The following is an 11,634-nucleotide window of genomic DNA, read 5'->3' as shown; positions in this document are numbered from 1 at the left end:
AGCAAGTTTTCAAAAATTATTTTCAACAATGACAGGTGCTCTCTGTTAAATTAAATATAAAACAGTGATTTTTTTTTACATTTGGTAATTAGAAAGTATTATATAATTAAAATTAAGTGATAAGTGTATAAAACAAAAATAAGGGTTAGAAAAATTTTATGATAGAAAAGGAGAGTGAAGTAATGGAGACATAACCTTACTTTTGGTTTGTATTTTTCAAATTTCTATTTCCTTTGTCTTTGCGATTTTATGAAAAAATGAATAAATAGCAAAAAAAATGAATTTAAAAAAATTCTTTACTTTAAAAATGTAAAAAATCAAATTTTAATTTTCCATATTTATATTGTGACAATTTTTGATCATACGTTCATGTAACAATTAAAGTAATTTTTCGCAACAGTACTTTACTTTTGTCTATATAACATATGGTCTTCTTTTTGTTGTTTAATTGTATGTTCAATACTTAAAATAAAAAACCGATTGTTTTAATATATTTTTTTAGAAAGTAGGACATTTGTTTTCCTACTGTCAATACTTTTGTTTACGTTTTTAGAAATCGTATATGTCAGCGACATTTGTTGATTTCTATTCCAACTGTTATTTCTATATTCCAAGTGTTTAAAAAAAAAAATTGTTTCATTATTGGTTTTTTTATTTGCAATGATCGGGGTTCAACAGACCAACATTAGTGACTAATATCCGCGTGCTGATATGGAAAGAGGAGGATAATATTATCTCTTGAAACAAAACTTCCTCTTTTCAATTGTGTCAACATTAATACTTTATATTAATACTGTGAAGTAATATCTTAAAGAATTTGTAAGAATAATTTATTCATATCGATGAAAGCGAAATAAGAGCTCTCATCTTCTCATTGTACAAAGGAGGTTAGACTTTATAACATTTTATTTGTAATTTTAAATATTTAATTTTACAATTAAAGTTAAATTTATTATTTTTTTGTAGTACAAAGAAATTTAATTTTTTGTTAAATATTTAAGTAATTGTTTTTCTTTTACAGCACAAAGACGAAATTGGAATATCAAACGTTTGTCAGTATTATAAAAAAAAAAGAAATAATGGAACCTGATCAAGAAACTGTGACAGGAGACTATACGGAAGTAATCAGAAGACTTTCGCTACCTGTTAAATTAGGATATGGTGTTGGACATGTCCTCAACGATATTTGTGCCTCAATGTGGTTTACCTACCTGTTAGTATTTTTTCATTTAGTCTTAGGATTCAGTCCTCTTATGGCTGGAGTTATTTTATTAATCGGACAAGTTGCTGATGCATTAGCAACACCTTTTGTTGGTTATCATTCTGATAATTCTGCTAATTTCTGGTTATGTCGTTATGGAAAAAGAAAAACATGGCATTTATTAGGTATTTTTATTGAAATTTTGTAAATTACTATTTTAAGTTCTTTTTTTTATATTTTAACGTTTTACAGGGACAATTTGTGTGATATTTGCTTTTCCATTTATATTTTCCCCTTGCATTGAATGTGAAAACGCACATGAATGGTCACAATTGATTTATTACGCGGCATTTGTTGTAATTTTTCAATTTGGATGGGCTTCCGTACAAATTTCTCATTTATCTTTAATTCCCGATTTGACACCAACTGAACATGAAAGAACAGAACTCACAGCAATAAGGTATAAGATCTAAATTTAATTTTATTTTGATTCAATTTTTCTAATTTTTTCTTTTTAATATAGATATAGTTTCACTGTATTTGCAAATGTTCTTGTTTACTGCATATTTTGGGCAGTATTACACATAACTAGTGAAGACTCAGCTACAAATCAAATTGGACCAAATGATGCGCCTAATTTTCAAAAAATTGTACTTATCGGAATGTTAATTGGTCTTATTGCATCTGTGATATTTCACATTTCGGTTAAAGAAGAAACTTCTGGCGCTGTTACAGGTAATAAATTTAAAAAAAAAAAATAAAATTATCAACGAACGAAATTATAATTAAAATTTTTCAGGCGCCTCACAACAAAGAACTCGTCCTATTTCGGAATTATTCAAAGATTTACAAATGTATAAAGTTGCTGGTTTATACATGTCAACAAGATTGTTTTTAAATTTAACACAAATTTATGTACCATTATATTTACATGAAACACTGCACATGGCTGCTACTTCTCTGGCTATTATTCCATTAATTATGTACCTGAGTAGCTTTAAAGCGTCATTAATTATCAAATATTTAAATAATACATTTGGTAGAAAAATTGCTTTTACAATTGGTGTAATTCTTGCACTATTTGCCTGCGCGGCAATTAAATTTGGACATGGACATTTCTTTGTCTCATATGGAATTTATCCGGTATCTCTTGTTTTAGGTGAGTTATTTTTGATTATTTTTCAGTATATATAAAAATAATTTCGATATATTTTTCAATATTTCAGGAAGTGCGGGATCTTTTATGCTTGTCACAAGTCTTGGCATAACGGCAGATTATATTGGTGATAAATCAGAAGGTGGTGCATTTATTTACGGTCTCATGAGCTTTACAGACAAATTGAGCAATGGTTTAGTCGTTATTGTTATACAATTTTTGTAAGTATTACAAAAAGAAAAAAGTATTTTTCTCTTATAAAATTGAATTTATCAAATATCACAGGAAGCACAAGGGACAAAGTCCGGATTATTACTGTAATATTCTCACTTTTGTTTGTGGAGGATCAGCGCTTTTTGCCCTATTGATACTGATTTTCATCAAACCATTTCAACAATATTCTGGTATTCTATTTATTTTCTATTATAATTTATGACTTTTTCACATCGTGTTGAAAATATCATTCGGAAAGTGATTTTTTTTAAAAAATCATTTTTTTATTTTATTTAGAATTAAAATTGTTTCAGCTTACAGGAATTTTAATCAAGATACTTTGGATGACGAGAACACAACTATACAAAGTTAATTATCTCTAATTTATAAAAAAAAAAATTAACTAGTTTTTCTGCATAAAATCAAATTCGAAATTATTGAATATGAGTATTGAATGCTCACAGTGAAGCTGGCTTCAAAATGTTTTTTTAAAAATAAGTTTATTAAAAAAAGAGAATATTTTTTATGAAAAAAAAAATATAATTTTACTTCAACATTTTCCATGTCTTGGAAAATTTGTACAAAAAAAAATATGAAAAATGTCAGATTATGTAAGAATTGTAATTTTTTCTTTTTTTAAAAAAAGAACGTTTATTTATACTTAAAAATCGTTTCAATTCTGTAAATGTTTATATATATATATATAGAAACTGATTATAAATTGTTTTTTAATTATTTATATATTTTACATTAATATTAATTCTATCGTTTTAGTAGCTTTTACTTTCAGGCTTCTTTATCTTGTAAGCGGTCATGTGAAATTTTTTTTAACTCTTATCTGGAATATTTATTAGTTTCTAATTTTTATTTATTTTTTCTGAAGTGAGCAAGAATACGCAGTGAGAATAACCTAATGGCTAACCTAACTGTCAGAGTGTTCACGTCACATGATATAGCTTGCACTCACACAATTGCGTCCCAAAAGCATTTCACTCCATTCAGTCGACTTAAAATGTATATGCGCCGGTGTCGTCAATTTTGCAATTAGTGTTTTAGTTCTCTTTTTGGTTTTTGAGTGTGGCTGTTTGGATCGTTTACGTCTGTTGGCTTTTTTTTTTTTTTAATTAATCATCAAAAAGAAAGGTATGAATTTATTTTTTTTAATAAAGTGCAAAAAAAAATATATTTTCACGTTTGGAATGCGCTATTAATTTGCTTCAGGAATTTGTAAGGAAAAAAAAGAAAAGAAATATTTGTGGACAAAATGGCTGATAAAGGTATTCCACCGGGTTCATCACCGCCGATTAATGATAACCAGGAGGCCACGCAACCATTTTTATCGAGTTTCATTTCGGAAATAATACGAAGTCCCGTGAATCTTGCCCTGGTGGCAGTAATTGCCTTTCTCGTGTACAAAATAATTAAGAGTAAAACGAAATCAGATGAGCCGATTGAAGAAGTGAAGGAATTACCAAAATTAACTCGTGATTTTACACTTGAGGAATTAAAACCCTACGATGGAACAGGTCCTGATGGTCGTGTCCTTGTTGCCGTCAATGGAAATGTCTATGATGTTACAAGAGGATCACGATTTTACGGCCCTGGTATGTATATATTCTGATTGAGACCAACCTTACATTTCGCATCGTCATCTTCTATATCTTTTTTTCCTACACACCCATATTATTATTTGCGCCGCATTTTTAATTGATCGCCTCATTTTTCTTTTTTGCAATATTTATTACCAATGAGAATTTTATTATTATTCAATGTTTTAAAAGATTTTATTTTTTTAAAATGGAATGCAGGTTTTATTTCACAAAATTGGAGCTCCCTGGAAACTCATCCTTCTTTTTTTTTTTTAATTACATTTATATAATGCTTTTTATTCTAAAAATACAATGAATCGTGTTAATGACGAAGCAATCATTTTCTCATCCGTTTATAAAACGAAGAATAAATAATAGAAGTTATAAATTCAAGTGCGCGCACTGATAAATGGATTTGTTGTTTGTATTATAAATTTAACGGTAGATTACTTTTCGTAACGTGTTTTTTTTAGAAAGACATTACGAAAATTGTTTTCTGTAAAAAGAAACTTATCGCAGCCGTTGTTTTTTATGTTTAAGTTGATAATGTAATTGATAATAATAATTAATGTAGTATGTTCTATTAGATTAAAATTATCAATTACATTTCGTAATTATAATTAGTATACTATGAATAATTAGAAAATTTTTTTTAAAATGAGAGCAGTATTGTAAAGATTTATAATTTATAGGTGGACCTTATGCAGCATTTGGAGGTAGAGACGCCAGTCGAGGTTTAGCCACTTTCTCAGTATCCGCAGGAAAGGATGAATATGATGATTTAAGTGACTTAAACACTGCGGAAATGAATTCAGTCAGGGAATGGGAAGAACAATTTAAAGGTAACTGCAATTTCAAGAATTTTTATTTGTAAAAAATATTAATTTTTTAATATTTTTTTTCAAACGAAAAAATCGTACCTTGGATTTTATATTAACTGTAAAATTGTGAATTATATAAAACGCCAGGTCAATGATCAAGGTCTAACAAACTAATCAGTTTTAGTATTGTCATACTTTTCAATTTCCAGTGAAATATATAGAAGCAATGAATTGCAATTTTAAATATAAAAAATGAAAATTCACGATACTTTTTGATTTAATTTTTTCTATTTTAAAAAATATTTTATTAAATATGAAAAATAAAAATTTTTCTTTTAGAAAGATACGATTACGTGGGAAAATTATTGAAGCATGGTGAAACTCCGACAAATTATTCCGACGAAGAGGAAGATGGAAGTCAACAGGAGCCACAAGAGCAACAAGAAATTAAGAACGATGAAACACCAAAGTCAAAGGATGATTGACCGCTTGAAGCGGTGTTCAAAGTGAAATACCATGAAGTAAACACCACGCACACATTGTTAAAATTTTTTTCAGAATTATTGCCTAAAGAATACACAGATTCAACTGATGAATGTTTCACTACATTTGTCGCGTCATTTGATTATACAGTGAAACTGCATTTGTTGAAAATCATATATCTATAAATATTTGAGAATGTTGTTGCAGTTTTTTAAAAAGAAGAAAAAGAAGAAGACAAAGAAAGAAAGGCCAAGTGTCCATTTTATAATTACAGTGAATCTATGTCAGTTGAAGTGTTTTTTACACGTGTACAAAAAATTTTCTATAAACTTGTATTCTTTTTTTTAAATCAGATAAATTATAAGTTTATAAACTCGGGAACAAAGTTACAAGTTTTACATAAAATGCAAAAATTTCCAGTGATGATCAATGTTCTTTTTTTTTTGTTATATTTGAATTTTTAGAAAAATTTATTTAAAGTTAAATTTCAATGAATTATAAAAATATATTTATATAATTGAATACATTGATTATAAATATAATTTTCAACAAATTATATTTAATGTTGAGAAAAGATTTTTATAGCAACTTTTCTCAAATTAAAAAAAAAAAATTTTGAGTGATATTTCTTTTTGAAGCTATTTTATTTTGTATTGTTTTAAAGTTTAAATTATATTATGGAATAGAAAAAATTTTTTGTACTCCTGTATGTATATATATTGATATAGCTTTCAATATTATTCGTTACGTGTTATATATTACTTAATTAATCGAAAGGCAATATTTTCGCTTATGATCTCGCTAAATTACTAAAAAAAAAAAAGAAAAAAAAATTACATTCACCTTTACACGCAGTGCATTCATATATCCATCATTAGTTCACAATAGTTGATGGAGCATTTTTTATAAATACGAGAATGATCGCATTAATTTTTTACTAACCTTTAAGGGTTTACCTTAAATCGAATAATATTTCGAAACAAAGCAATGAAACTGGAAAAAAATATCAATAGTTTAAGATGTTACTTAACGAGTAACGAGTTTTTTAAATGTTTTTTAAGCTTTGTTTCAATTATTTTCCTTTTTACATGATTTATTATTTTTTAGTTGTTATTTTTATCTGGGAATAAGTAATTTTTTCATATGGACATTTTACAATAATAATATTAATTTACAGTATAATAATCAATTGAAAAATTGTTTGGAAACGATAAATTTTACTCTTATATACTTTTTAGAAAAAAAATAATATTGATTTTCTTTTTTTTTTATTTTAAGTTATTTAAAAACACCAAATTTGGACAATATACATATATAGATTTGTATTATATAATACAAAAAAAAGAAAGAAAAAAGTTTTTATCTGAATCACAATTTTTAAAAACTTTTCTATTAAATATATATTATAAAAACAAGACTGACGATTCCAGCGGCTTAAGTTTTATCTTATAATAAGCTAATGTAGATTTGCTTGTTTATTATATTTTTCCACAGAGACGCGTCTATAAACGTATAAATAGCTGTTTTCATATTTTTTCATGCAATAGCTTTTTTATGATAAATTTTCGCTGCTTGGAAAATTGTGAAGCAAGGAAAGAGCAAAATAAATTTTCAAGATCAAGATCCTCAGTCGAAAGAGAAAATAAAAATCAAAGAATTTGATACTATAGATTTTTAATTAAAAACAAAAAATTTTATTTGAATCATTTGAAATTGAAGATTCATATATAACATTTGCATTTACTATTTTAGAAACAGTTTCACTTTCCATTGCGTACTTCCACTTTTTGCAGTACTTCATCAGAGAATAATGCGTTTATAATTAAGTTATTTTACATATCACTAAGTAAACAGTTTATCTTGTAAATTTCAACGTGAAAAATATTCAATGTATTTTGATTTAATGATTTTTATAATTGTACTTGATATTCCAGGAGGAAGATGTGTTTTACTTATATATATATATAGTATATATAGTTGGGAAAATTAGCGAGTTCTCTTGTTATAATATCATACCAAAAGGATATTTTTAATTTTTGTTGATTAAACTGCTGTTTCCTTTCAAAAAAAAATTTTTTGTTTTTCATGAAATTCTACTCCTATTTTTTTTTGTACTGCTTGTGTGTATTGGAGTAAAAATTCACTTTAAAAAAAAAATGAAATTTGAAACACTAAATCCAAAGTGTAAAAAAATTCAATTTTCTTTATTATTTTCAAGGATTAAAATTTGTATAATTTAATTAAATAAATTAAATCTTTTATTTTCTTCAAAATTTTAATATGTTTTAAGAAAATTTCCCTAACTTTTTGAAAATTGTAGATATTGTTATAAATTTAAAAAATTAAGTAATTAATTAAAAAAAAAACATGCTAGTTTTTTTATTGTTTTGTTTTCTTTCAATGTCACGAATATAATTTTCTTTAATTTAATAATGAAAAGTGTGACTTATTAAGAGTTCAATGACTCTATATTACCCTGTTATTAAGTGTTACTTTATATAAAAGCACAGGATTGAATCCTGATGAAATTAAGAGGTTTGCTGCTTTATACTCGAGCATCAGAAGTTTATTGTTTCACGACCTTACATAACTGTAAAGCGGCCTTAATACGCCGGCGCACTGTCACACAAATACAAATTCGAAATGTATTTATGTGAGAGATTCACATCCATTTAATAAGATCAGTTTAAATTATTATTTAACGTATATATTTTCAATTAACATTGAATTCACAAGTTTCTTGTTATTATGAAATTTATTGAATTAAATAAAATAAATTAGTTCTATTAATTAATAAATAACGAAACTTTATATAATTTATTAATTAAAATATTAATAAATTAATCATTTTAATAATAAATTTTTTGAATTTTTATAAAATTAAAAGAAATACCTTTTTCCAATAGTTGCGCAGCACGTATTTAAATGGATCAAAAAGCGGGTTGTTCCTAAGAATCTTGATTTCCCCCGATTATCCTGTGCAATTATTAGTAATTATTAATTATTTTAATACAATTTAATTTTTATTAATTTAGTTAATTACTATTTTAATTATTTTTTTATTTAAATAACTAGATTTTTACTTTTCCGAATTTTTGTAGATTTAAAAACATTTTTTTTAATTATTAAAAAATTATTTTTTAAATTTAAAAAATTTTTCATTAAAAAAAATTTTTATAATTAAAAATTAGGGTAAAAATGAGTGCAATGTCATTGAATGAAAATATTTGGAAAATGAGTATCGCCCTTTAAATCGCGGCAGGTGTCCGCGCTCTTACCTCCCCCTCCTTGTGTGTCTCTTTTGATTCTATCAACACGTATCACCATTCCTTCTGACTTTCTCATACAAAGAGCCGCTGTCACCGAGGACGATGGCTGCTACCACGGCGCAATTCAATCCTCCCAAGATTTTCTTTTGCTTTACTCGCGCCCACCTCTCATTATGTATACATTTACAAAGAGCAATACACTCTTGGGACACGCATATATGTATATATAGGGTTCATAGCCAGCAAGTGTCGCGTGCCGTTCTCGCACCTCCACCACCACTACCACCAGATTTTATCCAGACTTGAAACACCACTCCTTTTTTGCGATTGTCCAATTTTTTTCCATTGCCTCTCATTATTGTTGAATCATTCTCAATGCTTTTGAATCGCCGAATCATTTTCATCTTCTAAAAAAAAAAATGTAAATAAATTAAATAACAAAATATTTAACAAGAAGGAATTATATAAAAGTTGAAATTATGAAAATAATTCCTTTGGATTAATTAACTGATATGAGAATTTAAAAATAACTTCAGATAATCGAATTTTTGTTTTATGATTAATACTCTTTTTTTTGTTAATTTACATACTGATTAATTAAAAGTATATCTGAGAAATTTTATTTTTATCTTGTTTCGTAATCTTTTATATGAAAAAAGTCTTTTTGATTGTTTCAAGCTATTTCTTTTTTTTTTAAATATTAATTTCAATAATTACATTTTTTTCGCACCTTCATTGCAAAATTTGATGCAAACTTGAGAGATTAATTTTCGCAATTGTTCAATTTGTTTCTAGAACCTTTCATTATTATTAAATCACCTTTCCTCAATTATTCACTTTAATATGATTAAAGTGTTCGTATAATTTTTCAAATGTACTTAAAGTTCTTGATATCATTTTCGTCTAAATAAAAAAAGAAATATGTTAATAATTTATGTGAAAATTTTAGATAATTAAAAAAAATGAAATAGAATTCAAGAAAAAAATAGAATTATAAAATATTGAATTAACTAATAGAAAACAAATTTATTAAAATCAACTACTATTATTACACTGAAAAAAAAATTTATTTGATTCAAATACTCGATTACTTGACTATTATCAAATAAATATTTATTTGTATCAAATAATTATTATTTGAGTCAATTAAATGGTATTTGTTTCAAGTACAGAAATTATTGGTTCAAATACAATTTATTTAATTCAAATAAATATTTATTTGATAATACTCAAGTAATCGAGTATTTGAATAAAATAAATTTTTTTTTTCAGTATAAATATTCATTTAACCCAAAATTTATTTAATAAGTCAATATTTGATTTAAATAATTTATTCAAAAATAAATAATCTTAATTAAAAAACAAGTAAAAGTGGCGCCTATTATATTTGAAATTTGAACCTGGTACATATTGCTTTCTTTAAACATCTAGTCAAGTTTAAACCGAGATTAGTAATCGGTAGGGGTTCTTTGTTTTATACTCACCTTGTGCTTAAATGTAGTTTTACTATACAACAGCGATACATACACAAACATATAACCCCATCATATCACATTCTTATTGTTCATATCGCTTTTGCTCTCGAAAGACTCTGTTATTGTACTCAACATATATATACGTAAAGGTATATTAAACTCTCTTTGTCTCGTCAAACACCTTACTGCCTCTGCAATAAAAAAAAAATGTTCTCTTGTTTATATTCGCTTATTCAATTCGTTCTATGTCAATTATTAATGTTTTAACAGATTTATCTGTTAAAGATATATTCATTGTCACTTGATGTCAATATATTTAAGTTATTTCTTTTTATCATTTTCTCTCAGTCGATTGAATCTTTGTCCTCTCATATATACCTACCTGTGAAAAAGAAATATATAATAAACATTTGAACAGGGTAAAGATTATTCTTTTATTGACAATGCATGAGTTACGTTGTTGACATTGTTATACAATAATGTCTGTTTTTTATTCTTTTGTTCTTTATAAATGTACTTTTGTTATAGTTTTTGAAAAGAGTAAAATATTGACTGTCATTTAAATTCATTTTATCCTGTTTTCTATAAAAATGTTCACTTAAGAAATAATAGATATAAAAAAAAAACAAGAAATATGAATTGACAAAATAATAAAAAAATTTCATATAATTTGCAATACCTGTGAAAATTTATATTTTGATATGTAATAAATTAATTTACATCTAATATCTTGTGATATAATAATAATTAAACTTATCTTGTATTTCAATATAAAAGAATAATTTAATAAAATTATTTTAATGCACTGATACATGTTTTGAAATGAGGTTAGAATTAAAGCACTTTTTCTCAATGTCGTAAATTCAATTAGACCAAAAAATATTTAGGTTTAATCGATCAATGCTTCGTTTATCACATCTCAAACAAAAGATTATCTCATCAAGTGACAGAAATTAATTATAAAAAGGGTATTGTTGACATTATGATGTCCTGCTTTGAATGACACATTTTTCACTTTTAACTTATTGATTATTCACTGAATTTCAATATTTCCTATTAATTTCTCACAGTATTTGACTCAGATTATTAAATTTTTGGTAAAATATTTCTATTTTAACTGATTCTATTATCACAACGAACCATGACAACGTGAATGTTTTCAGTGCAAAAGTTATGACATTTCGCGGCGGAATCGCAATACAGATTCGAATGTACAACCAGAAGCGTATGAATTACTATTAAAAATGTGGACATTAATTTTAAAATTGTTTTTCATTAGTTCTTATTTAATCAGAAAAATATTGTTTAAAAATTCAAGATTAATTTATAAATGTATAGTGCGGATAAATTTATGAAAAGTAATTAAATTATTTTCAAAATTTAAAAGAAATAAAAATTGGAAAATTTGGGGCCCATGTTGTAATTAC

General features: G+C 25.6%; 2 protein-coding genes and 1 long non-coding RNA gene across 8 annotated transcripts in view; 2 read left to right on the top strand and 1 right to left on the bottom strand.

The window, feature by feature from the left end:
* The window catches only part of LOC127284564 (major facilitator superfamily domain-containing protein 12-like), a 376,445-nt gene extending 372,728 nt beyond the window's left edge, over positions 1 to 3,717 (top strand). Inside the window, exons 1-9 of one of the 6 annotated variants that reach the window (XR_007843500.1) lie at positions 6 to 205; positions 1,022 to 1,386; positions 1,454 to 1,661; positions 1,725 to 1,936; positions 2,001 to 2,360; positions 2,428 to 2,578; positions 2,643 to 2,761; positions 2,885 to 3,373; positions 3,454 to 3,717. Coding sequence is in view for 5 of the 6 variants with exons in the window: in XM_051310064.1 (XP_051166021.1) it covers positions 1,080 to 1,386; positions 1,454 to 1,661; positions 1,725 to 1,936; positions 2,001 to 2,360; positions 2,428 to 2,578; positions 2,643 to 2,761; positions 2,885 to 2,943 (1,416 nt within the window). In the remaining variant the exon portion in view is untranslated. Of the gene's footprint in view, positions 1 to 2; positions 206 to 553; positions 888 to 1,021; positions 1,387 to 1,453; positions 1,662 to 1,724; positions 1,937 to 2,000; positions 2,361 to 2,427; positions 2,579 to 2,642; positions 2,762 to 2,884 lie in introns of those variants that run through there. The other 5 variants (XM_051310061.1, XM_051310063.1, XM_051310064.1 and 2 more) reach the window with 5 other exon arrangements.
* Positions 3,537 to 5,889, top strand: LOC127284577 (membrane-associated progesterone receptor component 1-like). Its single transcript, XM_051310090.1, has 4 exons — positions 3,537 to 3,713; positions 3,792 to 4,174; positions 4,852 to 5,001; positions 5,320 to 5,889. Exons 2-4 carry the CDS (start codon positions 3,835 to 3,837, stop codon positions 5,463 to 5,465), a joined length of 636 nt encoding a protein of 211 aa, XP_051166047.1. The 5' UTR covers positions 3,537 to 3,713; positions 3,792 to 3,834; the 3' UTR covers positions 5,466 to 5,889.
* A 1,307-nt stretch (positions 5,890 to 7,196) lies between these two features.
* On the bottom strand, positions 7,197 to 10,841 carry LOC127284585 (uncharacterized). Its single transcript, XR_007843501.1, has 5 exons — positions 10,217 to 10,841; positions 9,463 to 9,635; positions 8,742 to 9,139; positions 8,357 to 8,439; positions 7,197 to 8,082 (listed from the first exon to the last, which is right to left on the bottom strand). It is a non-coding gene; the product is annotated as an uncharacterized LOC127284585 (long non-coding RNA).
* Between the last annotated feature and the right edge of the window lie 793 nt (positions 10,842 to 11,634).

Source organism: Leptopilina boulardi, unplaced genomic scaffold (assembly GCF_019393585.1).
Source record: "Leptopilina boulardi isolate dan_hultmark-lab unplaced genomic scaffold, ZJU_Lbou_2.1 LbouV2_325, whole genome shotgun sequence".
Classification (NCBI taxonomy): Eukaryota; Metazoa; Arthropoda; class Insecta; order Hymenoptera; family Figitidae; genus Leptopilina; species Leptopilina boulardi.
Note: the sequence above shows the minus strand (reverse complement) of the source record. Positions and strands in the feature narration are given on the sequence as shown.

Excerpts from the sequence above, each read along its gene's own strand:
- LOC127284577 (XM_051310090.1), top strand. The coding sequence starts at position 3,835 with ATGGCTGATAAAGGTATTCCACCGGGTTCATCACCGCCGATTAATGAT. Across the intron at positions 4,175-4,851 it reads ATCACGATTTTACGGCCCTG|GTGGACCTTATGCAGCATTT; the intron begins GTATGTATATAT and ends TATAATTTATAG. Across the intron at positions 5,002-5,319 it reads ATGGGAAGAACAATTTAAAG|AAAGATACGATTACGTGGGA; the intron begins GTAACTGCAATT and ends TTTTTCTTTTAG.